Below are 27,553 nucleotides of genomic sequence, written 5' to 3' on the forward strand. Positions count from 1 at the left end.
ATCAGCGGAGGTTTCCTTTGATACTCCAGCAGCTGTGCTTTGTCCTTGGTGCCAGCCAAGCCGGGCTCCATGGGGATGCCTTGGCCAGTGCTGGAGAACATCTGGATTTCTCTCTGTTGCCTCTATTTGCTGCTTTGCCCCTGCTTTTCCTGGGTGGGGTTGGGGAGTTTTCACTTTGGCTCCTGCAGTTTGGTGGCCTGGGCACTTTGGGCTTCTCCCCATGCCCAAACTTAGGGTTTACATTGGATTTTGAGCCCTGGGGACAGTCCCAGGGACACTGGTGCCTTGCCCAGCTCCACGCTGGGATGGAGGGACATGGGCATCCCAGAGCCTGCAGCCAGCACCAAGGGGCCAGCCTGTGGGTCCGGCTATGCTGGAAATGATCCTTATGGAGGTTGGGATGGGGAGAGAGAGCAGAAAGCATCAGCTACAGAGAGTCAGAGGTGGATCAGGAGAAAGGTTGTTGTACTGGGACATGTGGGGCAGGACATGAGCCCCAAGTGTCCTGGGCTTAGTCCAGAGCTTGGCTGTTAACACTGGAGCTCCTGGCCCCTGCTTGGCGTGACTCAGTCCTGGCGCCATGGCCAGATGGGAGCATGTTTTGGGGATGGTTTAATCTCCAGGGAGGGTGGGGACAGGGACCCTCCCTGCCAGCATCCCCATCCGCCTGGCACCCACTCCCTCGGGGCTGCTCCACCCGGGCAAACCCCGCTCTTGGAGACCTGGCAGCTGGTGCTGGGTCCCCCAACCCATCCTTGTGCTGCAGCCGGGGCTCACAGACCCCATCCAGGGCTTTGCATGAGATCTGGGACGGGAGGAGGTGCAAATCCCCCCCTGCCAACACCACCCAGGCTCCGGCTGGCTGTCCCCATAGGCGCTGATGGCAAAACCAGCCCGATGGAGGGGGGGCGTTGCTCCGGTTGGCAGCCGGGGTGGAGGCCACGGGACTCCTCGGGGCCCCACGCACCCCGCCAGGGTCAGGGCTCCCCGGGGCGCTGGGAGGGAGCGGCCGGGCAGGTCGGCGCCTGCCGCCGGGAGCGGGGCCCCGCGGGGACCGGGCGCTGACGACGCCGGGGAAGGGGCCTCCCGTCTGCCAGGGCAGGCGCCGACGGGGTGGCTCTGGGGTTCCCACCCCCGCGGGTGTCCTCCCCCAGCACCCACGAGCACTGCGGATGAGCAGGGCCTCCTCAAGCCTCCATCCCTCCATGCGGTGTCCGTCCCTCCCGTCCCCATCCCTGGCGTGTCCCATGTCCCCGCACAGGTGAGCTGAGTGCGAGCGGCCTCGGCTCCACCGTGCCTGTCCCCCGGGCGCCGGGGCTGCCCCGTGTCCACCTTCGAGGGGATCCATCCCTCCAAGGGCCATGTGCGTGGAAGTCGCCCTCCATTCCGAAAGGTCCCTGGGAACGGGGTGACCCCCCAGCACGGATCACCCCAATATGGGGAGCAACAAGGGGCAGCCCCCCTGGGGAGACCCAGCCAGGACATGGGGGTCGGGCTGCGTCCCCCCGGGTGTCCCCTCGGGGCGGGTGCATTGCTCCTGGCCGAAGCACCGACGGGAGGGGTTCGAGCAGGATGGGGACACAGAGGGGGCTGCCCCCGAGGTGGGGGGCAACCAGAGGGGGTGCCCGGTGGGTGACGTCACAAGGGGCGTGGCCTCCCGCCGGGGGGGCGGGGCGGGGCGGGCGGGGGATCCCCCGGGCGCGGGGCCGCGCTCGGCAGCGTGGAGCCCGTCGGGGGGCGGCGGGACTCGGTGCGGCTCCGCGGGCTCCGGGGGCTGCGCGCCCCGGCCCGGCCCGGCCCTGCCCACCATGACCATGAGCTCCGTAGCCGAGAGCTTGCTGGGGTCCGACCCGTCCAAAGCCGCTTTCCTGGAGCTCGGCCACCCATCGCCGCCGCACTACCCGCTGCACGGCCTCCACCCCGCCAGCCACCCCCAGCACGACCCAGCGCCCTTCGCCTCCTACGGCCGGCCCGGGCCTTACCCCTACCCCGGCGGTGCGCCCCCGCTCCCCCACGGCGGGCCCTACCTTCCCTACCCGCCCCCCGGCGCCCAGCACCCCCCGGCCCAGCTGGCCCACGGCGCCAGGCTGCAGGATGCAGGTAAGGAGGGCGCGGGGTGCTCGGCGCTGCGCACCCGCTCCCGGGCACCCACCCGGCGTGGGGCCACGGGCGTTTATCAGGAAGCGCCGGGACGGAGCTGTCGGAAGCGCCGTCGGGGCAGCGGCGATGCGGGGCTCGGCCTGACGGGGCGGGGGCTGCGTCCATCCCTCCCTGAGCTGGAGCCGCGTGGGGAAGGGCGGCTGCGTGGTGGCAAGAACCGCTGGCGATGGGGAGCATCAGACCCCCGGCTGCCCACATCCTGCCTCAGCTGGCAATGGGGAGCCCCTGAAGCCCGCGGCTGCTCGTGTCTTCCCTCTGAGACCTCCCAGTCCAGGCAGACTCTCCCTTTCTGCCCCACCGCCAACATGCTCCAATCTCAGTTCCCTATCCCATCGCATTCCCGTTCCCCACTATTTTCTCCCCAAAGTAATGGAAAACGCTTCCATGCCCTGGGCTCACCCACCTCAGCCATGTACTGCTGATCTAGGGACCACCAGCATCCCCATAGAAGGGACCCAAAGGGGTAGGGGACTCCTCTGTTGCACCCTTTCTTGCTCCATGGGGCCCTGCCTGCCCCCCAAATCGGGTGCACAGCAGAGGGGCCTGTGGCCTGCCCACTTTTGGACTTGAAAAGTTATATTGGATGGATAACCCCATCCCTCCCTTTCTCCTTCTCTTCCCACTTTGCTTTACCTGTGGCTTTAAACGCACCAGCGAGGCAAAAACAGATGCCCCTTTTTTATTCCCCCTCCAGACCCCACAGCACCCCAGGGCCTGGGGGGGATGGTTTGGGGTTGGTTGTTGGGTTATTTTCTTTAACCTCCCAGTGTGTTGGTTTAACTCTGCTCCTCTCCCACCCCAAGAGCACGAGAAGCCCCTGGCCATGGCCAACGGGGAGCTTCGCATCAGCAGCAAGGGCAAGAAGCTGCGCAAGCCGCGCACCATCTACTCCAGCCTGCAGCTCCAAGCCCTCAACCAGCGCTTCCAGCAGACCCAGTACCTGGCGCTGCCGGAGCGCGCCGAGCTGGCGGCTCAGCTGGGGCTCACCCAGACCCAGGTACGGCCGCAGCGAGGGGTGAGGGGATGCTCGCAGCCCCATGGCGATGCACCCCACGGGAGCCCCATGCCCATTGCTGCTTCGGGAGTGACTCCGCAGTGAGGCTGCGTCACGATGCTGGGGTGCAGCTGGAACGCTGCCGAGCCGTGCCGTGCTGCGGCGGGGGAGCTGGCGCCGGTGGGCCCCCGGGGCTCGGGTTCGGGGTGCTCCTGCTCGCACCTCCCAGCGGCACTGGGACTTTCCCAGCCCCGCAGCCTGGCTGCCGGCCCGGCCGTGCCCGGCGCTGGGCGGCCCTGGGCCGTGGGATGGGGCGAGTGGGTTTTTGAAGGCGATGGGGAGAGACAGGCAGGCGGCAGCGGTGCAGCCCGGAGCCAGGGGCGAAGCGAGCTAATAAAGCTGGGGAAGGAGGAAACAAGTGGGAACCTGCCGGCAGCGCGGGGGGGACTGCGGGGAGGAATGAGCGGGGGCCACCACCCCACCGTGCCGCACCCCAGCACCAGCACCCGGCTGGGCTTGGGTGGCCACAGCCCGACCTGGAGCGGGGGCCGTGGGGATGTGCATGGCTGTGGATTCCTGGCTTGCTCTCCATCTGTCACATGTTTGTGTGGGCTCCTTGTGCCTCTTCCCAAATCCTTCTCTTAGTGGAGTCTCTGGTGGCTTGTAAGGGATTGGGCTCAGAGCTCGGTTTATCTCATAGACCCCCATGCCCAATTGGCTGTGCTCCCTGGAAAGGGCTGGCGCAGATGGAGATGGGGACCACGGGTCTCCGTAATTATTGATGCTGGGGGTTTATGGGGGGGTACTGGCCACAGACCCCATCCTCCCCACTGACAGCTCTGCCCCCCACCCTCACAGGTCAAGATCTGGTTCCAGAACAAGCGCTCCAAGTACAAGAAGATCATGAAGCAGGGCTCCAGCGCGCCTGATGGGGAGCACCTCCATAACGCTGCCTCCCTCTCCCCCTGCTCCCCCAACATCCCCCCACTCTGGGACATCCCCATGCCGGGAAAAGGACCCCCGCTGTCCTCCAGCAGCTACATCAACAGCTTTGGAGCCTGGTACCAGCCTCACCCACAGGACACCATCCCCCGGGCCCCCATGATGTGAGGCTGCCGTGGCTCCAGCACTTGCCAGCACTGGGAGGACCAGTGAGGGGGATGCTCTGCGGCCACCCCCGAGGGACTGGGGAGCCCAGCGAAGCCTTGGGGACCTCAGCAAATGGAGAAGGAGGAAGAGGAGGAGGAAGGCGACCACAGCCTGCAGGAACCTGGGAATTACTTGCTCCATCGTGGTCCGAAGTGAGGCAGCTCCCGCACAACACCTTGGTGCGACCATCCCGGTGGGACAGGACGTGGCCTCCAGTCGCAGCCCTGGGTCCCTCCGTTCATAGACAGGGGGCAGGGGGGGCCTGGAGAGAGGCTGGGGGGTCCCAAGAACCCCCCTGGCCTGGCTTTATTTATGAATACCGTCCATTATTGTATGCCCCCCCTATAAATAGCTGTACACTTGTAACGACTGCTCCTCCATACCTGCCGCTGCCTCCTGGGGCTCTGCCTCTGCTATGGGAGCAGACACTTCAGTCCTTGTCCTTGGAGGCTCCCATCCCTTGGGAAAACAGCCCTGTGGGGATGGGAGCCCTGAAGCAGGGGGCTGGGGCTGTGTCCCCCCTCCCCAGACATCAGTGTGGGACCTGCTGCTGGTTCCAGACACGCGATCGCTGCCCTGATTTGAGGCACCCCTGGAGTCAATACCTGCCTCTGGTTTGCCTTTGGTTGCGAACGGGGGGATACTTTTCTGCTGCAGGTTCCCTCCTGCAATGCATCTCCCACCTCCTTTTGTGCTTTCCAGAGGCCAGAACCTGGCTGGAAAATGCATGATTGGTATTTCCCACTTTTCCCTATCCTGGTCAGTGTTTGTCCCCCATGATGGGGATGGGACCTGCGCTGGGGTCTCCCCAGCAGAGATTTGCTGGGGCAGCGAGTCCGTACTGAGGTTTCCTCCATTGCACAAACATGATCTGCACTCTGGATGCTCCCACTTTATATTCCTCCCACTTCAAGGGTCCCTTCCTGCCCCAGGGACCAAATTTCCCATCCCAGCTGGAAAAGGCTGGGAGGGAGCGATGTTGTGATGCTATGCATGGCTCTGTTTGCTTTGCATCATCAGCAGCACATGAGGCCAGCCAGGGGTGAGTTTGATCCCTCATCCGAGAGGTTTGGGGTCCTGGTGGTGACCCCACCGAGCCACAGGCATGGTTGGCTCCTGCTGTGTCCCGTGATGGCCATGGGCACGTTGCAGCAGTGGCGTGTGGAGGATGTGGGGGCTGTGGGCTCAGCACCCCTCAGGACCAGCTGAGGCCAAGACATGGTGCACGGGTGGATGATGTCCCAAGTGGGGATGAGGGAATGAGTCCAGCAGAAGCAGGGGTCTGTGCAGGGTAAGAACTTGGCTTTATTTCCCCCGAGGGATGGAGCCCATCATCCCCACCGAGGCTTTAGGGAGGTGGATGGATTTGCTTTGCGCTGCTGTCCGAGGAAAGGAGAACTCATCCAGAGACTGGGGCAAACCCAGCTCCTTGTGGGTGGGATTTACCCCAGAGAGGGGCTTGGGCTGGAAGGGGCGGCTTTCCTCCAGGAATTACTCTCCAGCCATTGGGAAGGGGCTGGAACATGGTGTGGTCCTGGCTCCAAAAGGTGGCTTGGGGTGCTGCCGGGTGCTGAGCAGGGGATGGGGAAAGCAGGAGGCAGAGGCTGAGGCGCCCGCTCGGCTTTCCCGATGGATGTGCTGCCAAGGACCTGCAGCCAGAGCCGCTCACAGGTCCCGGCTTGCAGCAGGAGGGAGGCAGCAGCCATGGGCTCCAGGAGCCAGGATCCATCCCACCCGGCACTGGGACAGTGGCTGGCACCAGGACCCTGCAGTGGGGACACCCGCGGCTCCCCCTGTACCCAACCACACACATGGGAGAGCCATGGCTGACCCCGATCCTGCTGCAGCCCATCTCTGGGCACCCCTGGCCCCTGCTGCCACTCGCCTGCGCTCAGGATGCTCCTATGGGACAGGGATGGGGACAGGGATGGGGTCTGGAGTCCAGAGGAGGAGGTTTAGGGATTGTTCTACCCTTTCTGCAGCTGAATTGGACGGTGCCCCAGGAGATGCGTGCACAGCGTCACTGGAGCTGCTCTTGCCTCTTCTCCACCAGCCAAAAGTGTCCCCACTCAGAAAAGGCCCAGAGCCCCCAGACACCCCTCTCCGGTAGGGTTTAACCCACTGGATGGGAGAAAACCCACCGGGGGATGTCTTGGGGATGGGCTTCTTTGAGTCCCTCTTCCCTCCACCCGCACAGGCTGGCAACCCAACCAGCTCCCTTCAAATCACCAGGGCAGATTTGGGCAGTGGGGGGGACTTTGTGTCCTTTTCCTGTCCCCAGCCCAGGCAAGGTGATGGGACATGGACAGGGATAGACACAAAGATCCCTGAGGCCACTCGGAAGCGTTTCCATCCTATTTTCCAGAGCCAAGAATGGAGCCGGGGCCCTGGCTCATGGCAATGCTGTGGCTGCCCCGTGTCACTCCTCGCTCCGGCTGCCGCGTGCCAAGTTAGCCAAGAGCTGGGAAAGGATGAGGATTGGGAAAGGATGAGGACACGGTGGATGCCAGGCTGGGCTGTGGGCGAGCAGCTGCCCCCGCTCCTGGTGCTGGCAGCAGCGTGACGCAAGGGGCTGGCAGCAGCGTGTCGCAATGGGGAAAGAGGTGATGGCAAAATCCCCTCCAAGGGGCTGGATGTCCCCAGCATCCCCATCCTGGTGCTAGGATGATGAAGGACGGTCTTTCCATGCCTGTGCCAGGGCCGGGTGAGGGATGCTGGGAGGATTCGGGTGGTGTTCCCACCCCGGTGGGGGGGTCCTGCCTCTGCCTCTCTGGCTTCATTCTGCTCTTGAGAGCACTCTGGGGCATCAGGTCCTAGCAGGAGGATCGAGCTTGGCCCTAGGGAGGCATGCCTGGGTCCTGCAGCCACAGGAACCTACGGCTGCCCCATCCCTGGCAGTGTTCAAGGCCAGGTTGGACACAGGGGCTTGGAGCAAGCTGCTCCGGTGGAAGGTGTCCCTGCCCATGGCAGGGGTTGGAGGTGGAGGAGCTTTAAGGTCCTTTCCAACCAACCCATTCCATGGGGGGACAAGGGGACAATAACATCCCTATTGTCCATCCCTGTGGCACAAGCTGCCTGCAGACCCCAGCTCACAGGCAGTGCTGGAGGGGAGCAGGATGAACCTCGGTCCACAGGCAGGGACGCTCCAGGCATTTCTATATAATGTGTGGACATGGAACCTTCTGCCTTTCTCTTCCCTACATTAAAAACCCAACAAAACCCCAGCGCCAGCTCGTGCCGTGCCTCTCACTCCAGGCAATGCCGCTCCATTTCCTGCTTCCCAACCCGCCTCCTGCTCGCTCTTGCTGGCAGCTCCCCCTAATCACCCCCATGTCTCCAGCCTGTCTGCCCGCCGCCGGCTCTGGGGCGCGTTGCACACAGCCTCCAACCCCAACCCCAACCCCAAGCACTGCATACAGGGGGCTGGCAGCACCCCTTTGTGCATTGCAACCAGCCTGGTCATGCAGCAGCCGGATGGGGATACCCAGGGATCCAGCTGTGCCCGATGCTGGATGCGTGGGATGAGGTGGGGAGCTGGTGGGTGAAGCCCATGGGGGGGATTTGGGGGCACCTTCATGGGTGTAAAGAGTGAGATTGGCTCCGTGTGGACTTGGCCATGGGATATGGGGATGTGGGGACACCACTGGGTGCATCCCAGCTGTGTCCAGCACCCTGCAGAGCTGGGGTTCCCTGGACAGTGCAGAGGGACCATCCCCAGAGGCACGCCATGGAGGGCTGAGTGCTGTGTGGGGCTGAGGGAGGACCCTCCATGGTCACTGGGGATGCGATGCATGGCTCAGTGGGGACAGCACGGGGATGGGGCTTCAACCCCCAACCCTTTGCTGCACTCCTATGCACAGAATGATGCCGGTGATGGCAGGGACAGCAGGGCAAAGTGACCAGCAAGGTTCAGCCCCAAGGACTGTCCCTATCGCTGGTCACTGGAGCCCTCCCAACCCCAAAACACTGACGGGTGAAGTCACCATCTCTGCAGGAGCAGTGATTGTGGCCCTGTGGAGTTGGTGCCTTGACGGGGTCCCATCCCCTGCCAGCCCTTGCTCATGGGCATCCCAAAAAGGGACACTGAGGCAGCCCAGTGCCTTCCCAGTTTGCATGGCCAGCAGTGTACTGGTCCCAGTAAGCAGCAGGGGAGGGAAGCAGGTCCCAGCGGCAGTGAGGAAGACTCTGCAACCAGGAGTAAAATTCCCTTCCTCCAGATTCCCTCTCAGCGGGGCAAAGTGGGACCCGGGATGAACCAGCAGCACCCTTGGGTGCCCGCTCCCTTAACCCCCCAGCTGCTCCCCAGACCATGGCACACGGGGTTTAACTCCGTGTTTTCCAAGCTGGAAAACTCGGGAGTTCCTCCCTGCTCACCAAAACCCTCCCCAAAAACGATGTTTGGAGCTTTCAAATTCAAACCACTTTTATTCACACTTCGAGATCAGCTTTTGGTCACTAGGAAAGCAGCAAAGGTCGCTCGGAGGAAGCCTCTTTGTCCTTAGAGGGGGCTCCCATCACCCAATTTTGGGTGTTTTCCCTTTTTTCCTTAAAAAAAACCCAAAAAGCAAACAACAAAACCAGAGCAAAACCAGTTTGGTTTGGATCAACTTTATACAAATGAACCTTTATGTACACTCTCTTTTTTTCCCCCCAATACACCCCTATTTATATATAAGGCAACATAAATAAGACCCTCGGGACTGTACAACGCGTATGAACACTTCTTCAAACGGCACTTGCTGCTCTTAAAAAAATAGCATCATCCTCTTAAAAAATAGTAAAATTTCTTTTTTCTTTCTCTTTCTTTTTTTTTTTGGTTTTTTTCCCTCTAAAATGTGCTGTCAATTTGCTTATCAAACAGGCATCCTGCTTCACTGGTAACTGAACTGACACAGATGGAGGCACTGCTGGAAAACAGGCTTTAGCACAGTTTTTCTCTCTACAAAATAACTTAAACCGTTCCTGAACTGTTTAAATATTAAAATAGTTTCTTCTCCCCCTCCCCTTACGCTTTTGATTTATTCTTAAATAACCACCTTATTGTCCGAGCTGGTCCTCATCCCGCGAAGCCGCCACCGAAGCGGATGGGCTGCGGGTGCTGCTTTGCTCCCGTGGGGTATCCATGGTCCCCCCGCATCCCGGCGGTGAAGCTCATCCTCTCATCGGATGCTGTGAGGGTGAAGCTCATCCCGCTCCTTCAGCATCGGCGATGGGCACCCACTCGCGTCCTCCTCCCCACGGGCTCCATCCAGACCTGGGTGCGGGTGCTCTGGGTGCCCACTGTGCTCAGAGAGCCCCCCAAAAGGTGGCTGCCCAGGGTGGCCCCAAGAAGCAAAGCTCCAGTGAGAGATTCCCAGTGGGATGTGGCTCCTTGGGGGCTGTTTTTTATTAGGGGGTGATGGAATAAGGATAAAAATGCATAAGAAGAATTCGCTGCCACCTTTTCCTTGCCTGCCCTGGGCTGGTAGCTAAGGAGTTTAACCGTTTGGAGTCCTCTTGTTCCTGAGATGAGCTGGGAAAGGATAGGATGTCTAAGAGTATATTTAGGGGTGTGTGTACATGGGTGTCCTTTTTTGCTTTAAAAATAGAAAAAAAAAAAAGAAGAAAAAAACCCAAAAAGTAGGGGGAAAAAAAGGAGGCAAAGGAGTTCTGCCACTGTCCCTCATTCCCGGTCTCACTCCGGGCTCTTAGTAGACGGCGCCCGTGTTTGGGGGCGGCCCCGGGGAGGTGTGATGCATCGTGGTGGCCGGTGGTGGCTGGTGGGGTCCATGGGGTCCGCTGAGGGTCTGGGGGTGATACCAGGGGTTGTGCTCCTCCAAGAAGCCAGGAGAAGAGCTGTAAGGAAGCGGCTGCGGGAGGGGGGTCCTGCCCGGCGCGCTGCCGTGCGAGTTACTGTCCCAGACGGCCGGGGAAGGCGGGGAGTTGCAGGCCATGGAGTCGCTGTTGTTGGGGCTGTGCTCCAGCGGCACCTCGCCGTTCTTGTACAGCTTCTTGAACTTGGAGCGCCGGTTCTGGAACCAGATCTTCACCTGGCAGGGAGGGAGAGGGGGTCAGTGCCCCGGCACCGAAAGCGGGGGTTGAATGGGATGCTCGCGGGGGGGACATGGGATGGGGAGCTGGGATAGACCCCGCTTAAGTGGGAAGGGATAAGGGACATGGGCACCACGGGGAGCTTGGCACACCGTGCACCATGGGATCATGGGGACTCACAGACATGGTGCGTTGAGGAAAGCCCCTCCAGGACATGGGTGCCATGTGGACCCCAGACCACACAATGCTGGGTGGGAAGGAACAACGGCCGTGGGCATCATGGGGACCCCATTGCAGGAAGCCTCCCAGAAGACCCCAAACACCCAGGAAGGCACCCAGGCTGTGGGTGTCACCTGGACGCACCATGCAGGCACCATGTTATGGGTGTCGTGGGGACCCTGGAGACATGGAGCATCACAGGAAGCCCTGGTGGGATCACGGGCGTCGCGGGAAGCCCGTCACTCCAGCATCATGGGCGTTGGGAGCGTCCCTGGAGCTGGGTGAGGCGGCACTGGACGCCCTTGGCCCCTGGGGAAGGGGTGGGTGGCTGTCACCCAAACAGGATGTCCCTCTGGGAGTGGGTGACGCGCTCCGTCAGCCCTTTGCCGAGTGTCCCCGATTGCTTCATCGCCCAAGGGAGGAGGAGGAAGGCCGGGAGGCGCTGGGGAGCGCCGCGCCAAGGGCGGCACAAGGGCGCCGGTGCCGGCCCGCAGGCAGGGAGGGTGCCGGGGATGGGATGGGGTGCGGGGGGAGCCCCGCGCTGCGGTGATGGGGGTGACAACCGGTTCGTCCTCGTGCCAGCAGATCGGAGGGGGGGATCTGTCCCCGTGCCAGGCAAGCCCCAAAAAGAGAGGGTTTAGCCCCGAATCATAAAGGAGAGCGCTTAGCACCCGTCCCTGTTCTTCCCGTCCAGCCTAAACTGCCACCCCAGCACGGAGATCCTGGGGCGAATGTGGATCCTATCCCAAAATCCCTTCTCTTTGCCCAGACCAAGCAGCACGGGGAAGCCGGATTGCAAAGAGGAGCTCCCTAAGGGCCAGAAAAGCAGGGTCTGGCCCCCAGGTCCCTGTGCTCCCACCAGGCACAGGGCCAGGACCTGCTGCTGGGATGGGGTGTCTCAAGCACCCTGTCCCAAACGTCCCGTCCTGCATCCGGATTTGGTGTCCCACATTCCTGGCATGCCGGGTGTGTTGGTGACCCAGGACTCTGCCAGACACCGGGGCGGGATTTAGCCTCTGACCCGGCCCAGTGCCGGAGCAGAGCGAGGTCTGGGATAGGGCTTGCTCCAGGGGGAAGGGGATGAACCCCGAAAGCTGGGAGCAGGCTTGGCTGGGATCCTTCCCTTCTCTCTGCTCCTTCCCTGCTCTCCACCTTTTCCCCTACAAAGCAAATCTGCTCCGCACGGGGAAATCTGGCAGCAGGGACCCCTGCACCCATGAGCAAGTGGGCAGCACCCATCCATGGGGACCCCCAGACCCCATCCCCTCTCTGTGAACAGAGCCCCCTCCCAGACCCCACCAATTCCTGGCTCCTGCCCTCCTGATCCCTCCTGCCTGTGGCTGGGAACTGGGGCGTCGGGGGGTGTCGGGGGGCTCAGCCCTTACCTGGGTCTGGGTGAGCCCGAGCTGGGCGGCGAGTTCAGCCCGTTCGGGCAGCGCCAGGTACTGGGCTTTCTGGAAGCGGCGCTGCAGAGCCGCCAGCTGGTAACTGGAGTAGATGGTGCGGGGCTTGCGGATCTTCTTGGGTTTCCCATTGACCATCCGCACCTCCGGCTCCGGCTCCTCCTTCACCGACACTGGGCAGAGAGCGGAGGTGTGAGGCTGGTGAAGGGGTCCCAGCGCTGAACACCCCCCACTCCCCAGCTCAGGGTCATCGCACTCTGCGTGCCCCCATCCCCAGGGGCATCCCCTGATGGCCACATCCAGCGTGGATCCATCCGGCTGCATCCCCCCAGCAGCACCGGGGATGCCAGAGGAGGCTGATCCCTCGCCCCATCCACAACAACAACCCCATCCGCAGCCTGGGGACACTTAGAAGAGGGCAACTTGGCTGCCGTTGTCCCAAGGGACTTGCGGGATGGATACTGCCCCTTTTTCCCAAGCATCCTACCTGCTTCTTGGGCTGGGAGCTGCTGGTCCCTGAAGTGGCTGTACTGGCGGTAGGAAGGGCTGTAAGAATAGTCAGATTTGGGCGAGTAGGTGCCGGCGGCGCCAATGCCGTTGAGGTTGAACTGGTGGTAGGGGTAGTGGCTCACAGGCTGGCTGTAGGACTGGCCCGGGTAGTAGTCGTGCTGGCTGGTGTAGTAGCCCAGGTCGGTGACGGAGGACTCCGGTAAGGTGGGAGAGTCCTTGGAGGCGGCATGGCAGCTCAGGGAGCCCGACAGGTCGGTGAGGATGCTGGAGAGCTTCTTGTCGAAAGACCCACTCATTGCTGGAGCTGGGCAATGGGGGGGGAGCTGCCTGCCTGGCTGGGGACCCCCCAACCCGGCGGCTCCGGCTGCCCACGTCAGGCCTGGGGTGCCCAGAGCCGGCTCCTCCACACCAGCTCTTGCGAGGAGCAACCAAGAGACTGTGCCCAAACCTCCAGCCCCGGCCGCCTGCTTAAAGCCTTTAATTAGGGAGCAGGGCAGGGTGGGTGCGCATTCCGATTGGCTCCAGAAATATTGCCTGGGAGGCAAAATAGGCTCCGGCCTCCTCTCTGCCTCTGTGTGTGTGTTTTTTTTCTCTCCTTCCCTTCTTTCCCTCTCTCAAGAAACAACAAAGAGTGGGTGAAGGAGGGAGAAGGGATAAACAGAGATCGCAGGCTCTGGCTGCAGGAGCAGGGGAGGGAAGGGGGGGCACCGGTGGGGCCTCTGGGGACACTGTGAGTCAAGGGGGTGCTTTCTGGCAAGGGGACTCTTGGTGCTGAGGGGGGATTTGCAGGGGGAGCAGGGCTGGGGGGTGTTTGCTGGAGGGTAGGGGAGAGGGAGGGTTGGGGATAAGGAGTAGGATGGATCCAGGCTTGGGATTGGGTGGCTGTGGGGGTAGGTTTTAGGACCACCCCCCCCCCCCCAGGTCCCACCTTCTCCCAGTGTCTCCCAGTTCAATGTCATCCCCAAGCCAGCCCCATGGAGTGGTCCCTCAGGTACACCACCAACTTGCCCTTCTCCACCTGCCCTATGGGGACCTCGGGTGGTGACAAGCCCTGATTCTGAGGACACTTCTCCGTTCCCCTCTAGGGCTCTGTGCCCCTCTTGCACCCCCCAGTCATGGTCTTGACCCCCCTCCCTCGCTGCCCTAAGAGCCCCCAGCAGCATCACCCAGCCCGGGGTCCCTAAGCCGGACCCTGCTGCCCCCAGGGCTGTGTCCAGACCCCCCCCATCCACCCAGCTCTGGGGACGTATTTTGGGGGGGGGGGTCTCTGCTCTGTTGGCAGCTCCTTATCCCTGGGAGGGGCTGGGGGCAGCTGCGGGCGGATCCCTAATTCTGGAAGCGGCTTTTTCCCCCCCATCTGCCCTTGTCCCATCTCCGTGCCCTCGCCACGCCAGCAGCACCGCGCGGTGCAATGGCTCCATCTGACGGATTGAATGGGGAACTGCGCCGCCGTGAGGACACGGGTTCGAGTCCCGGCCCTGCCGGCTCCGCACGGGCCGCGGGTCGAGCGGTGAAATAATCCAAACTGTGAATAGAATGGAAATGAAAAGAATGGAAAGGGAACAGGAACGGGAAAAGGCATAGGATAAATAGAATTGGAAATAATAGAAATAGAAGTAAAATAGAAAGAAAAATAAAAAATATAGAAATAGAAATAATAGAAATATAATAGAGAAATATAGAAATGAAAATGAGAAAAATATAATAGAAAGAGAAATATAGAACTATAAATACAAATAATAGAAAGAGAAATAACAGAAAGAGAAACACAGAAAAAGAACTAATACAAATAGGAGAAATAGAAATAGAAATAATAGAATAGAAATAGAAATAATAGAATAGAAATAAAAATAATAGAATAGAAATAGAAACAGAAACAGAATAATAGAAATAGAAATAGAAATAACTCGAGTTCAATTCCAGATTTGAGGAATTATTTCAGAGGGGACAGAAATGTCTGGGACAGCCCCAGCCTTGCTCGGAGCTCTGCAGGGCCCCCCCCGGGGAGTTTTCCCAAGGTCTCGGAGGAGCCGCTGGGACATTCCCAGGTCGCCGGCCTGGCTGTCCCTGCAGCCGGACTGTCACCAGGGCTGGTTCCTGCTGGGACAGGGTTCCTCCAGCAGGAAAAGCTGGTTTGGGAGCTGCAGGCTGCGGAATGTGCCTGGGGAGTGGGACACAAACGGGGAGCAGGTCTGTGCGATCCTGAACCAGTTTGGGACTGGGAGGCACTGGTGCCTCCAGCTGCTGGAGGTTATTCAGCAAAGCTGGCCCGAAAAGGGGAGCTCATGGATGAGGGCAGCTTGTGAGGAGGGATCTGTCGGGGGGGACCAGGACAGCGGGACTGGCAGAAGTCTCTGCATGGAGGTACCCGGGGGTGTCTGCAGGGGCAGAGCTGGCAGGGATGGCCTTGGGGATGGAGATGAGCTCTTAGGCAGAAGCTCTTCCCTGTGAGGGTGCTGAGGCGCTGGCACAGGGTGCCCAGAGAAGCTGTGGCTGCCCCATCCCTGGCAGTGTTCAAGGTCAGGTTGGACACAGGGGCCTGGAGCAAGCTGCTCCAGTGGAAGGGGGCTGGAGCTGGATGAGCTTTAAGGTCCCTTCCAACCCAAACCTGGCTGGGATTCTATGATCCTGTGCAATAGTCACATATGTAGTTCTATGTAGGTAACTTGTGGTCCTTATTTCAACTTGTTTTAAATTTACTTCCTTAATGGCTATTGCTTTTTAAATGTTCTTTCTCTTCCTACGTTTATCCCCTTTCCTGTCTTGATCTTTTAATTCTTTCTTCTCTTTCCTCAGTGCCACTGCTTCTAAAATGTTTCTCTCCATCTGCGCTTTCCTTCACTGTTGTTGTTTTTTAGTTATTTTCTCTTTAAATCCCCGGGATTTTAGAATTTTCTGCTTTTCTCTCCTTCACTGTCTTTATTTTTCAGTTCTGTATTTGTTGCCTTTGCTTTTAAACTGACATTTCTATGTCTCTGTTTTAGTTTCCTGTCCCTTTTCCGTATCAGTTCTTTATTGTTATCTATTGCCTGTAGCATTTTAAACATTATTTCTATGTATTTAGTACCCCACCACCCAGATTTTTCCATGTTTTTTTTCTTTTCCATGTGGATTTCTCTCTTTTTTGTCTTTTTCTTTTTAACCGCACATAGGATTCCCTATTAGCCAATATGTTTTTCTTTTTCCATTGGATAATGAAACATAGAATACCAGCCTGGTTTGGGTTGAAGGGACCTTAAAGCTCACCCAGCTCCAACCCCTGCCACAGGCAGGGACCCCTTCCACTGGAGCAGCTTGCTCCAAGCCCCTGTGTCCAACCCGGCCTTGGACACTGCCAGGGATGAAGCACGTTTGTCAGGGGTGGCTTCAAACCACTCCATGTACCAAGTTATCAAAGGACAAAATCCACTGCAGGGATGCAGATCCCCCCTGCCTCCACCTTTACCCTGAGCAGAGTGGAAGAGTTCCCACGGAAGGAAGGAGGACTCGGAGGCCCAGGCTTGGATGCAGCACAACTTTAATGAGTGTAAAGAAGAAAAGGAGGTAGCTCACAGGGAGCACCAGGGGCAGCCACCAAGATGCGGTGCAGCTCCTGCAGGGTGTCCGTCTGCCTGTCCCTCACAGGGAGGGAGGGAGGCCAAGAGGTCCCCACAGGCTGGTGCGGGAGGTGCAGACAATAAAGGTATAAGAGAGAAGAGAGTGGGAGAAGGAAACAGCGCCACGAAGCTCTGTCTCCTGTGCAGATCCATGTGGTGAGGTCGTGGAGGTCCTTGGCCGAGGATGCTGGCAGCAGCTTTAGCAGGGTCTGCACCTGGTGCCGCAGTAGCGGTTGGTGATGCAGGAGAGGTCGAAGCCCCCGGAGTTGATGGGCACTCCCTCGGAGCTGAGGATGCTGCCAACGGCAGCGGAGGTGGAGGAGCCCACAACGGTGTTCTGAGGGGAGGAGCTGAGGATGGGGCCGGGCAGGGTCACCACCACGGGGGAAGGCTCAATGACGACGGTGGAGCTCTGGCACTGCCTGACACAGCACTCATTGCAGCTGTTGGCCAGCGGGGTTGGGCCGCAGGGCTGGCAGGGCACGCACGGGTTGCAGCAGGACATGTCTGGATGCTGGAGCTTCACCTGGACACAGGGCAGGGCCAAGCAGAGGATGGGACACGTGAGCGGCAGCTCTGCAGCCAACCCTGGGCAAGCCAAGGCACCTCCTGGCCCAGCACACGCTGACCACCTCCAAGCCCAGCAGCCACCTCAGCTCAGTCCCAGCCTCTCTCTGCACAAGCCCTTCTCTCCCCTTCCCTCTCCCATGAGAAGCAGCTCCCAGCCCTGCGCTACGACAGCCCCCATCAGCTGAGACACACGGGCAGGAACGACCTGGTCTGCAAGCAGCAGCAGAAGAGGCTTCGCACTCACCTGATTCCCAGGAGAAGGAGGCGAGAGAAGTGGATGAGGAGCAGAGACCTGCGCTGCCTTTTATAGTCGTCCTGCAGTGCCTCAGGCCCACAGGCACCTTTGTGGCAGGAGCAATTTCCTGACAAGCTCATGGCAAATGCAAACCCTCCCAGGTAATGGCAGGGGCCGTGTCCCGGTTTCCGGCACTGCTGCCTTTTCATTTCCTTGCTCATGGGCTTTGCCATAGGAAGGCTTCTGTAAGCGCCCGCATGAGAAGCCCAAGGGTTTCCGGGGCAGAAACACGTGAGCGCAGCAGGAGCCTCACATCAAGGGCTGGGGCATCCCGTGCAGGCAGGGGATGTGCTCCTGGCTCATTCCTGTGGCCTTGCTTGTGGCCACATTGTGGGAAATGGGCACCGCTCTGGTGCTTCTGTCCACGTGCCCAAGGCCCCCCCGGGACAGGACACGGCACTGAGGTGCCCAGGGGACCAAAACGCAGTCTCTGCCTCCTGCAGCCTCCATTTCTTGCCTTAGGTACAGGAGAAGGGCCAAGAAAGCCTGCCCGCCTCTGCAGACCCTTGACCCTTAAGCAATCCCCTTCCGATGCAGGGTTGCTGGTGACGGGGATGGGACACAGGCTCCTCACGTCCAGGCCATTGCCAGATGCACCCTGCAGCTCATCTGCCTGGTGCTGGCTGAGGTGGGGTCTGAGCCCTTGCACCAAACTGGTATTGAACCGGAGGGACAGGGCTCCAGCTGTGGATCTGCTGTGAGATGCAGCTCCAGGGGCTCCAGGGGCAGACACAGAGCTTTGAGTCCGACCCCTCTGGGGATCAAGCACCAGGACTTCCCTTTCCCCCATCAAGAACAGTCTGAGGAGCTCCCAGCTGTGCCTGCGAAGGCCGGGAATGGTGGCTGAGGGTGAACCAACCAAACCCTGCTGCTTTGTCACGAGCACATCAGGCCAAGTGCCCCTTTATGCAGATAGGAACTTGTGCCACAACCGCCCCGTCCACATCCCGCTCTGCTGCTGAAAGGTGGAGCCATGAATGGAGGAGGGAGGTCGAGTCTGTGAAAAAGAGGAGGGACGGGGCGAAGGCGTTTTAAGGTTTTTTGCCCGTTTCTCACCATCCTGACCTGTTTCTCATTGTCAGTTGATGAAATGAACCTTCCCCAAGTCAAGTCTGGTTCGCCCGTGATGGGAGTTGGTAATAATCCCTTTGCCCGTATCCCCCCCCACCACCTTTTCACCTGACTTTCTCCTCCTGTCCTCTCGGGGAAGGAGTAGAAGAAAGCAGCAGGGTGGCTCTGGAAGCCAGCCATGCTCCTCTGAGCCCCGCGCCAATTACTGCAATTAGAAGTGCCAGCAGGGTTTGTCATTTCCACGTGCTCTTCCTGCTTTCTCTCTGTGCCCCCAGCAGCTCTCCCTTTCTCCTGCTGCAGATTCCCTCAGAGGACCGTGGGCAATGACCTCAGGTGGTCTCTGCACTTGGGGACCTGGGCACTGGGGGCAGGGTCACAGCCATGGGCAGAGCCGAGCCCAGCATCGCTCCTGACGCAGCCTCACGCGAGCAGCTTCAGCGCCAGGAGCCACGTGGGCAGGAGGCTGTGAAGGGGATGCCCTGTGCTGATGCCTCGCTTTCTGCTGCTCTTCCTGACCCTGCTAGCAAAGGTCTCACATCAGACCCAGTGCCAGAGAGGAAGCGCTTGCTCCCTCGGCCATCCCAGACCTCCTCCATCCGCCTTTCTTTCCCCAGGCACCCATCCTTCGGTGCCGGTCTCTCCGGCCCATTCCCTCTCAACGCTGGCTTGCTGGGAGGACACGGGGAACATCTCTGGGCAGAGATGCAGCGAGGGAAGGGCTCACATCAGCGGCTGTGGGGGAGCCAGAGGGGTCGTTCTCAGCTCTGAGGGACAGTGTCTGAAGGAGGCCGCAGACAGCGTGTCCTGCCCTCCTGGCCCCTAGCCATGAGGAAGGGTCCACTTGCAAACACATTTGTTTCCTCGTGGCAGATCTCGTTTCTCCCTGCACAGCTTTAGAGAGCAGCCAGAGAGCAAAGGACAACACAGAGACAGAGGCTGGGATGCAACAGAGTTTAATGAGTCTGAAGAAGCAAACAAGATGTCTCGAGAGGAGGTCGCACTGAGAGGATCTCAATGGGCAGCCAAGAGTCAGTGCCCCACGGACGGACAGGGGTGGGCAGGTCCCCCCTAAGCTGGCTTTGGTGGACCTCAAGGCTGCAGGGAGCAGAAAGCAACAAAGGCAAAGGAGGGAAAGCAGAGGGTGGAGGAAGGGCAGGAGAGGCAGTGGCCATGTTTTCAGAGAGCCCAGGCTGGCCCCTTGCCCAGGGCTGACACCCTTTGCAGGAGGAGTGGGGCACGCTCAGCCGCTCTCCAAGCCACGGCCGCAGTCTCCATCGTTCAGTCTGGCGTCATCTTCTGGGTTCACGGGGCTCCTTGTCTGGGCTGTCACCGGTGGCTTTAGCAGGGTCTGCACCTGGTGCCGCAGTAGCGGTTGGTGATGCAGGAGAGGTCGAAGCCCCCGGAGTTGATGGGCACTCCCTCGGAGCTGAGGATGCTGCCAACGGCAGCGGAGGTGGAGGAGCCCACAACGGTGTTCTGAGGGGAGGAGCTGAGGATGGGGCCGGGCAGGGTCACCACCACGGGGGAAGGCTCAATGACGACGGTGGAGCTCTGGCACTGCCTGACACAGCACTCATTGCAGCTGTTGGCCAGCGGGGTCGGGCCGCAGGGCTGGCAGGGCTGGCAGGGCTGGCAGGGCTCGCACGTCTGGCACTTCTCAGGGCAGGACATGGCTCGGGGCTGCAGCTTCACCTGGGAGAGAGGGCAGGGAGGGAGCAGAGCACAGGGACACGTGAGGAACAGCCTGCAGCAACACCCAAGGGAGGACAAGGCACCTCTCGTGTGGGGAGGTGGAGGCTGTGCAGGGGGAACAAGGGATCCTTTGCCAGACCTTCACATTGCATCCTAGCACCAGTTTGCAGCCAAAGAGCCACCCCAGCCCACCCCGGGACTCTCTGCATGACAGACCGTCTCTCCTCTGCCCTCTCCCACAACCACCAGCTCAGAGCACCAGCACAGCACCAAGGAGCAGGTTTCAGCTGAGATGTCCTGGCAGGCTGCACCCTGTCCCGTAGGAGGAGTGGGTGAGAATGGGGGCTCCAGCTCACCTGGTTCCCAAGGAGAGGGTGGTGGCAGAAGAGCTTGAGAGAGTGCCCCGTTGGGCTGGCTTTTATACTGACCCCACAGTGCCTCAGGCACAAAGGCAGGCACTGCACAGGCAGCGATTGTCCTGCACGTTCCTGATGAACGGAAACATCGCAGGTAATGACATGGGATGTGCTGCTGATTCCCTCTATGCTGCCGTTGCACTTCCTGGTTTATGTCATGCCCGTTCCCTCAAAAATGCTTCTTTTCAGGGCTGGGATGAGAGGTGCCATGATTTCCACGCTAAGCGTGCGTCAGTGTGGGCAGAAGACACAAGGTAAGTGCCAGAGGGGTCCATTGCAGGCTGGTGATGTCAGCCTGGGTTCACTCAGGTGGGTTTTGTATGAGCCTGCTGAGAGGAAGCGCCCCAGCTGCTCCCAGCCCTCCCATCCTTGATTCTTCCCCAAAGGCTCCTCTGAGTCAGTGCCTCGTCCTCTCCATCCTGTTACCTGAGGGGACACGGACAGGGTCACAGCACTGAGGTCTCACTGAGGAGAACCTAAAACCTAAGCCGATTCTTTTCATGCTGCCTCCAGGATGCCTCAAGGGGCTGAGCGGCTTCCGAGGACTCAGGCAAAAACGTGGTGTTCCACGTTCCCAAGGGGGAGCCCTTTGCCATGACTGGCCCATGTCCAGAGCTGGGAAAAGGAATGAAAGCCTGGGGAGGCTGGGAGGAGGAAGGAGGTGAACTTCAGGGCTGGAGCCCATACCCACACTGACATGTGCTCATCCCAGCCCTGAAAAGAAGCATTTTTGAGGGAACGGGCATGACATAAACCAGGAAGTGCAACGGCAGCATAGAGGGAATCAGCAGCACATCCCATGTCATTACCTGCGATGTTTCCGTTCATCAGGAACGTGCAGGACAATCGCTGCCTGTGCAGTGCCTGCCTTTGTGCCTGAGGCACTGTGGGGTCAGTATAAAAGCCAGCCCAACGGGGCACTCTCTCAAGCTCTTCTGCCACCACCCTCTCCTTGGGAACCAGGTGAGCTGGAGCCCCCATTCTCACCCACTCCTCCTACGGGACAGGGTGCAGCCTGCCAGGACATCTCAGCTGAAACCTGCTCCTTGGTGCTGTGCTGGTGCTCTGAGCTGGTGGTTGTGGGAGAGGGCAGAGGAGAGACGGTCTGTCATGCAGAGAGTCCCGGGGTGGGCTGGGGTGGCTCTTTGGCTGCAAACTGGTGCTAGGATGCAATGTGAAGGTCTGGCAAAGGATCCCTTGTTCCCCCTGCACAGCCTCCACCTCCCCACACGAGAGGTGCCTTGTCCTCCCTTGGGTGTTGCTGCAGGCTGTTCCTCACGTGTCCCTGTGCTCTGCTCCCTCCCTGCCCTCTCTCCCAGGTGAAGCTGCAGCCCCGAGCCATGTCCTGCCCTGAGAAGTGCCAGACGTGCGAGCCCTGCCAGCCCTGCCAGCCCTGCCAACCCTGCGGCCCGACCCCGCTGGCCAACAGCTGCAATGAGTGCTGTGTCAGGCAGTGCCAGAGCTCCACCGTCGTCATTGAGCCTTCCCCCGTGGTGGTGACCCTGCCCGGCCCCATCCTCAGCTCCTTCCCTCAGAACACCGTTGTGGGCTCCTCCACCTCCGCTGCCGTTGGCAGCATCCTCAGCTCCGAGGGAGTGCCCATCAACTCCGGGGGCTTCGACCTCTCCTGCATCACCAACCGCTACTGCGGCACCAGGTGCAGACCCTGCTAAAGCCACCGGTGACAGCCCAGACAAGGAGCCCCGTGAACCCAGAAGATGACGCCAGACTGAACGATGGAGACTGCGGCCGTGGCTTGGAGAGCGGCTGAGCGTGCCCCACTCCTCCTGCAAAGGGTGTCAGCCCTGGGCAAGGGGCCAGCCTGGGCTCTCTGGAAAACATGGCCACTGCCTCTCCTGCCCTTCCTCCACCCTCTGCTTTCCCTCCTTTGCCTTTGTTGCTTTCTGCTCCCTGCAGCCTTGAGGTCCACCAAAGCCAGCTTAGGGGGGACCTGCCCACCCCTGTCCGTCCGTGGGGCACTGACTCTTGGCTGCCCATTGAGATCCTCTCAGTGCGACCTCCTCTCGAGACATCTTGTTTGCTTCTTCAGACTCATTAAACTCTGTTGCATCCCAGCCTCTGTCTCTGTGTTGTCCTTTGCTCTCTGGCTGCTCTCTAAAGCTGTGCAGGGAGAAACGAGATCTGCCACGAGGAAACAAATGTGTTTGCAAGTGGACCCTTCCTCATGGTTAGGGGCCAGGAGGGCAGGACACGCTGTCTGCGGCCTCCTTCAGACACTGTCCCTCAGAGCTGAGAACGACCCCTCTGGCTCCCCCACAGCCGCTGATGTGAGCCCTTCCCTTGCTGCATCTCTGCCCAGAGATGTTCCCCGTGTCCTCCCAGCAAGCCAGCGTTGAGAGGGAATGGGCCGGAGAGACTGGCACCGAAGGATGGGTGCCTGGGGAAAGAAAGGCGGATGGAGGAGGTCTGGGATGGCCGAGGGAGCAAGCGCTTCCTCTCTGGCACTGGGTCTGATGTGAGACCTTTGCTAGCAGGGTCAGGAAGAGCAGCAGAAAGCGAGGCATCAGCACAGGGCATCCCCTTCACAGCCTCCTGCCCACGTGGCTCCTGGCGCTGAAGCTGCTCGCGTGAGGCTGCGTCAGGAGCGATGCTGGGCTCGGCTCTGCCCATGGCTGTGACCCTGCCCCCAGTGCCCAGGTCCCCAAGTGCAGAGACCACCTGAGGTCATTGCCCACGGTCCTCTGAGGGAAACTGCAGCAGGAGAAAGGGAGAGCTGCTGGGGGCACAGAGAGAAAGCAGGAAGAGCACGTGGAAATGACAAACCCTGCTGGCACTTCTAATTGCAGTAATTGGCGCGGGGCTCAGAGGAGCATGGCTGGCTTCCAGAGCCACCCTGCTGCTTTCTTCTACTCCTTCCCCGAGAGGACAGGAGGAGAAAGTCAGGTGAAAAGGTGGTGGGGGGGGATACGGGCAAAGGGATTATTACCAACTCCCATCACGGGCGAACCAGACTTGACTTGGGGAAGGTTCATTTCATCAACTGACAATGAGAAACAGGTCAGGATGGTGAGAAACGGGCAAAAAACCTTAAAACGCCTTCGCCCCGTCCCTCCTCTTTTTCACAGACTCGACCTCCCTCCTCCATTCATGGCTCCACCTTTCAGCAGCAGAGCGGGATGTGGACGGGGCGGTTGTGGCACAAGTTCCTATCTGCATAAAGGGGCACTTGGCCTGATGTGCTCGTGACAAAGCAGCAGGGTTTGGTTGGTTCACCCTCAGCCACCATTCCCGGCCTTCGCAGGCACAGCTGGGAGCTCCTCAGACTGTTCTTGATGGGGGAAAGGGAAGTCCTGGTGCTTGATCCCCAGAGGGGTCGGACTCAAAGCTCTGTGTCTGCCCCTGGAGCCCCTGGAGCTGCATCTCACAGCAGATCCACAGCTGGAGCCCTGTCCCTCCGGTTCAATACCAGTTTGGTGCAAGGGCTCAGACCCCACCTCAGCCAGCACCAGGCAGATGAGCTGCAGGGTGCATCTGGCAATGGCCTGGACGTGAGGAGCCTGTGTCCCATCCCCGTCACCAGCAACCCTGCATCGGAAGGGGATTGCTTAAGGGTCAAGGGTCTGCAGAGGCGGGCAGGCTTTCTTGGCCCTTCTCCTGTACCTAAGGCAAGAAATGGAGGCTGCAGGAGGCAGAGACTGCGTTTTGGTCCCCTGGGCACCTCAGTGCCGTGTCCTGTCCCGGGGGGGCCTTGGGCACGTGGACAGAAGCACCAGAGCGGTGCCCATTTCCCACAATGTGGCCACAAGCAAGCCCACAGGAATGAGCCAGGAGCACATCCCCTGCCTGCACGGGATGCCCCAGCCCTTGATGTGAGGCTTCTGCTGCGCTCACGTGTTTCTGCCCCGGAAACCCTTGGGCTTCTCATGCGGGCGCTTACAGAAGCCTTCCTATGGCAAAGCCCATGAGCAAGGAAATGAAAAGGCAGCAGTGCCGGAAACCGGGACACGGCCCCTGCCATTACCTGGGAGGGTTTGCATTTGCCATGAGCTTGTCAGGAAATTGCTCCTGCCACAAAGGTGCCTGTGGGCCTGAGGCACTGCAGGACGACTATAAAAGGCAGCGCAGGTCTCTGCTCCTCATCCACTTCTCTCGCCTCCTTCTCCTGGGAATCAGGTGAGTGCGAAGCCTCTTCTGCTGCTGCTTGCAGACCAGGTGGTTCCTGCCCGTGTGTCTCAGCTGATGGGGGCTGTCGTAGCGCAGGGCTGGGAGCTGCTTCTCATGGGAGAGGGAAGGGGAGAGAAGGGCTTGTGCAGAGAGAGGCTGGGACTGAGCTGAGGTGGCTGCTGGGCTTGGAGGTGGTCAGCGTGTGCTGGGCCAGGAGGTGCCTTGGCTTGGCCAGGGTTGGCTGCAGAGCTGCCGCTCACGTGTCCCATCCTCTGCTTGGCCCTGCCCTGTGTCCAGGTGAAGCTCCAGCATCCAGACATGTCCTGCTGCAACCCGTGCGTGCCCTGCCAGCCCTGCGGCCCGACCCCGCTGGCCAACAGCTGCAATGAGTGCTGTGTCAGGCAGTGCCAGAGCTCCACCGTCGTCATTGAGCCTTCCCCCGTGGTGGTGACCCTGCCCGGCCCCATCCTCAGCTCCTCCCCTCAGAACACCGTTGTGGGCTCCTCCACCTCCGCTGCCGTTGGCAGCATCCTCAGCTCCGAGGGAGTGCCCATCAACTCCGGGGGCTTCGACCTCTCCTGCATCACCAACCGCTACTGCGGCACCAGGTGCAGACCCTGCTAAAGCTGCTGCCAGCATCCTCGGCCAAGGACCTCCACGACCTCACCACATGGATCTGCACAGGAGACAGAGCTTCGTGGCGCTGTTTCCTTCTCCCACTCTCTTCTCTCTTATACCTTTATTGTCTGCACCTCCCGCACCAGCCCAGTGGGGACCTCTTGGCCTCCCTCCCTCCCTGTGAGGGACAGGCAGACGGACACCCTGCAGGAGCTGCACCGCATCTTGGTGGCTGCCCCTGGTGCTCCCTGTGAGCCACCTCCTTTTCTTCTTTACCCTCATTAAAGTTGTGCTGCATCCAAGCCTGGGCCTCCGAGTCCTTATTCCTTCCATGGGAACTCTTCCACTCTGCTCAGGGTAAAGGTAGCTTCTTGGAGACAATTTATGTTGGTTGCAGATGACTTTCGCTCATTCCCAGAGGAAGAGGGGGTAGGACTCACTGCACTGGGTTACCTCTTGTGCTGTGTCCCTTGGAGCTGAGGAAGACATTCCTGACTACTCCACAGCAAATGACCATCAGTCCTTGCAGCCTTGCTGTATCTCTTCCCAGATGGGCCTGGAGCACTGGCCCTGGAGCACGTTCAAGGAGAGGATGGTTCCAAAGGGTGGCAGGAGTAGGGATAAGGGGACACTAATACCTGAGGACAGCTCCATCTCTGCCTTCTCCTCCATTCCATCACCTGGTCTAGGGTCCATGGCTAGCACACAGAGGCACAGGTAGATGGGACCTCACACAGTCCTTCAGAGCCAGACATGCAGGGCTGAGGTAGTTCACGAGTTGGTACCGGTACCAGTCCCAAAGTGGAGTCCCCACTGCCTGTGAATACAACAGATCATGGTTGTGTATCTGAGCTTGTTTGCAAAGAAACCAAACAAGAAACCACTTCTTTTTAAAGGTAAAAGCTAACAGCAACGGGTCGGATGGGTCTTTTTGACCAGAAGCAGGCAGGGACTATCAGGGATGACAAGAAGAAATGTTCCCAGAGGATGTCAGCATCATACAGAGAGGAAAGGACAGAAGCAGATGGGTGAAGAGCAGGCTGATGAGGGAAGGTGGGATAAGAGGAGATGCAGGGAAGGACAGGAGGACAGTCCAGGGCAAAGAGGTCTGTGAAGAAGCTGGAGGTCAAAGCAGAATCAAAGGAGCTGTGGGGCCACCCCATGCCCAGCTCGATAGGCACAGGTCAAGGCCCAGTACAGCGCTGGTGGTTTTCACTGGGCATCCCTCTGTCAGTGGCAGGGATGCAGCCTGTTCAGTGCAACACTGCGGGTACAGGAGGTGACAGCCACTCCGGGCACTCACCCAAAGCCTTCCGCACACCCTGGCACCCAGGGACTCGCTGCCTCGGGGCATGGCTCACCCTTGCCTCACCCAGAAGTTGTCTCCTCTGACACCAGGGTGCCGCGAACTCGCCAGGAGGCCAAGAGGGTTCATTAGTGCAGTTCATGAGGCAGCTCACAAAAGGGTGAACAAGGACACCGGGAGGCTGTAGAACAACACCACGCATCAGCTCCGGATGGGAAGAGGGAGCTGTACTCCCTCATCCTCACTATTAGAGAGGGCATCAATGCCAGGGCAAAGCACAAAGCCTTTGGTCCTATCAACGTTCCTATCCTTAGCCAAATAAAGAGAGAAGCAGGGCAGCAGCAAAGGATATCTGTTTGTTAGTCCCATAGGCTCTCCTTGAGTTCCCCAGATCCTTATGTCCATCCCATTTTCCCCTTCTTATCAGTTGCAAAGTCCAGGTGGCCTTTCCCCAAAGCTATGCCTGTATTTTCTTCAGGGCTCATCAATTTGCTATGGGAGACTTCTAAGCTTGGTTATTGTTATCCCTTGTTTGGTTACTGCATCCCCCTTTCTGCATTATTGCACACTATTGACCATGCTGCCCGACTCCATCCAACCTTTCCTCATACATGGGAGGATGGCTGGTCAAGGACTGCAGGGCTGGAAGGAGCTTGGCTTTCCCTGCCAATTGGGCTGAAAACAACCCTATAGGAGTGCCCACAACAATGCCTCCAGCCTGCAAAGGAACCCTCCAGCACTTTGGAGCCACATTATGACAGCAATGACATAATCCTGCCCTGGGAATTCCTGGAATTCTCATCAGCCCTCGAAGTAAATATCCATGGGGGAGCGAACATGGTATAAACACAGGAATTAAAAGATAATAGGGCAGGAATCTCAAACACAGGCCATGTCATTAGCTGGCATGTTTCGCAACTCAGATGAGCCTTCCAGGAAATTATTACTTCCACAAAGGATTTCTCTAGGCCTGGAGCAGTGCAGGACCAGGACCATTCTTAACTCATCTGCTTCTCTCCGTGTGGAACAGGAGAGTTGGAAGCTGTGGTCTCTTCCTCCAGGATGTGGTCTTGCCTGAATGAACATCTCAGCTCCGTCCTATGATGAGGCGTGGGGCTGCCTTTAATGAAAGTGGGAAGTGGAGAAAAGGTCTGGTATGAAGGGATACTGAGGATTCCATGAAGGGGATTCTGAGCTCCGGACTAGACAGAAGCCTTCTTGGGCCTGGATGCTCTTTGCAGGGCCGTTGAGATCCGAAGGCAAGGAATGACGTGCACTTTGCTGTGTAGCCCCTGCCTGCTCCCACAGTGGGTACCTTGGATTGCGGATTGACAGGCTGCTCCTCCTCCAACCCCATGCTCTGCTCTCACCCACCCTCTCTCAAGGGACACATCCTGCT

At 59.5% G+C, this 27,553-nt stretch overlaps 2 protein-coding genes and 4 pseudogenes across 6 annotated transcripts; 3 read left to right on the forward strand and 3 right to left on the reverse strand.

Moving 5' to 3' along the window:
• Positions 1–1,808: 1,808 nt before the first annotated feature.
• On the forward strand, positions 1,809–4,264 carry LOC308229484 (homeobox protein Dlx4a-like; the record flags this gene model as incomplete). The annotated part of the gene is made up of 3 exons (XM_080633533.1): positions 1,809–2,100; positions 2,964–3,157; positions 4,013–4,264. 3 exons carry the CDS (start codon positions 1,809–1,811, stop codon positions 4,262–4,264), a joined length of 738 nt encoding a protein of 245 aa, XP_080489659.1.
• A 5,453-nt stretch (positions 4,265–9,717) lies between these two features.
• Positions 9,718–12,761, reverse strand: DLX3 (distal-less homeobox 3; the record flags this gene model as incomplete). The annotated part of the gene is made up of 3 exons (XM_080633549.1): positions 9,718–10,332; positions 11,938–12,128; positions 12,443–12,761. 3 exons carry the CDS (start codon positions 12,759–12,761, stop codon positions 9,991–9,993), a joined length of 852 nt encoding a protein of 283 aa, XP_080489675.1. The 3' UTR covers positions 9,718–9,990.
• Positions 12,762–16,260: 3,499 nt separating this feature from the next.
• LOC308229563 (feather keratin Cos1-1/Cos1-3/Cos2-1-like) lies at positions 16,261–17,006 on the reverse strand (annotated as a pseudogene). The gene is made up of 2 exons: positions 16,876–17,006; positions 16,261–16,575 (listed from the first exon to the last, which is right to left on the reverse strand). The product of its transcript is annotated as a feather keratin Cos1-1/Cos1-3/Cos2-1-like (transcript).
• A 2,329-nt stretch (positions 17,007–19,335) lies between these two features.
• Positions 19,336–19,668, reverse strand: LOC308229579 (feather keratin Cos1-1/Cos1-3/Cos2-1 pseudogene; annotated as a pseudogene). The gene has a single exon. The product of its transcript is annotated as a feather keratin Cos1-1/Cos1-3/Cos2-1 pseudogene (transcript).
• Positions 19,669–21,445: 1,777 nt separating this feature from the next.
• LOC308229352 (feather keratin Cos1-1/Cos1-3/Cos2-1 pseudogene) lies at positions 21,446–21,778 on the forward strand (annotated as a pseudogene). The gene has a single exon. The product of its transcript is annotated as a feather keratin Cos1-1/Cos1-3/Cos2-1 pseudogene (transcript).
• A 2,330-nt stretch (positions 21,779–24,108) lies between these two features.
• LOC308229532 (feather keratin Cos1-1/Cos1-3/Cos2-1-like) lies at positions 24,109–24,854 on the forward strand (annotated as a pseudogene). Its single transcript has 2 exons — positions 24,109–24,239; positions 24,540–24,854. The product of its transcript is annotated as a feather keratin Cos1-1/Cos1-3/Cos2-1-like (transcript).
• Positions 24,855–27,553: the final 2,699 nt, after the last annotated feature.

This window comes from Psittacula echo (genome assembly GCF_963264785.1).
Source record: "Psittacula echo genome assembly, chromosome: 23".
NCBI lineage: Eukaryota > Metazoa > Chordata > Aves > Psittaciformes > Psittacidae > Psittacula > Psittacula echo.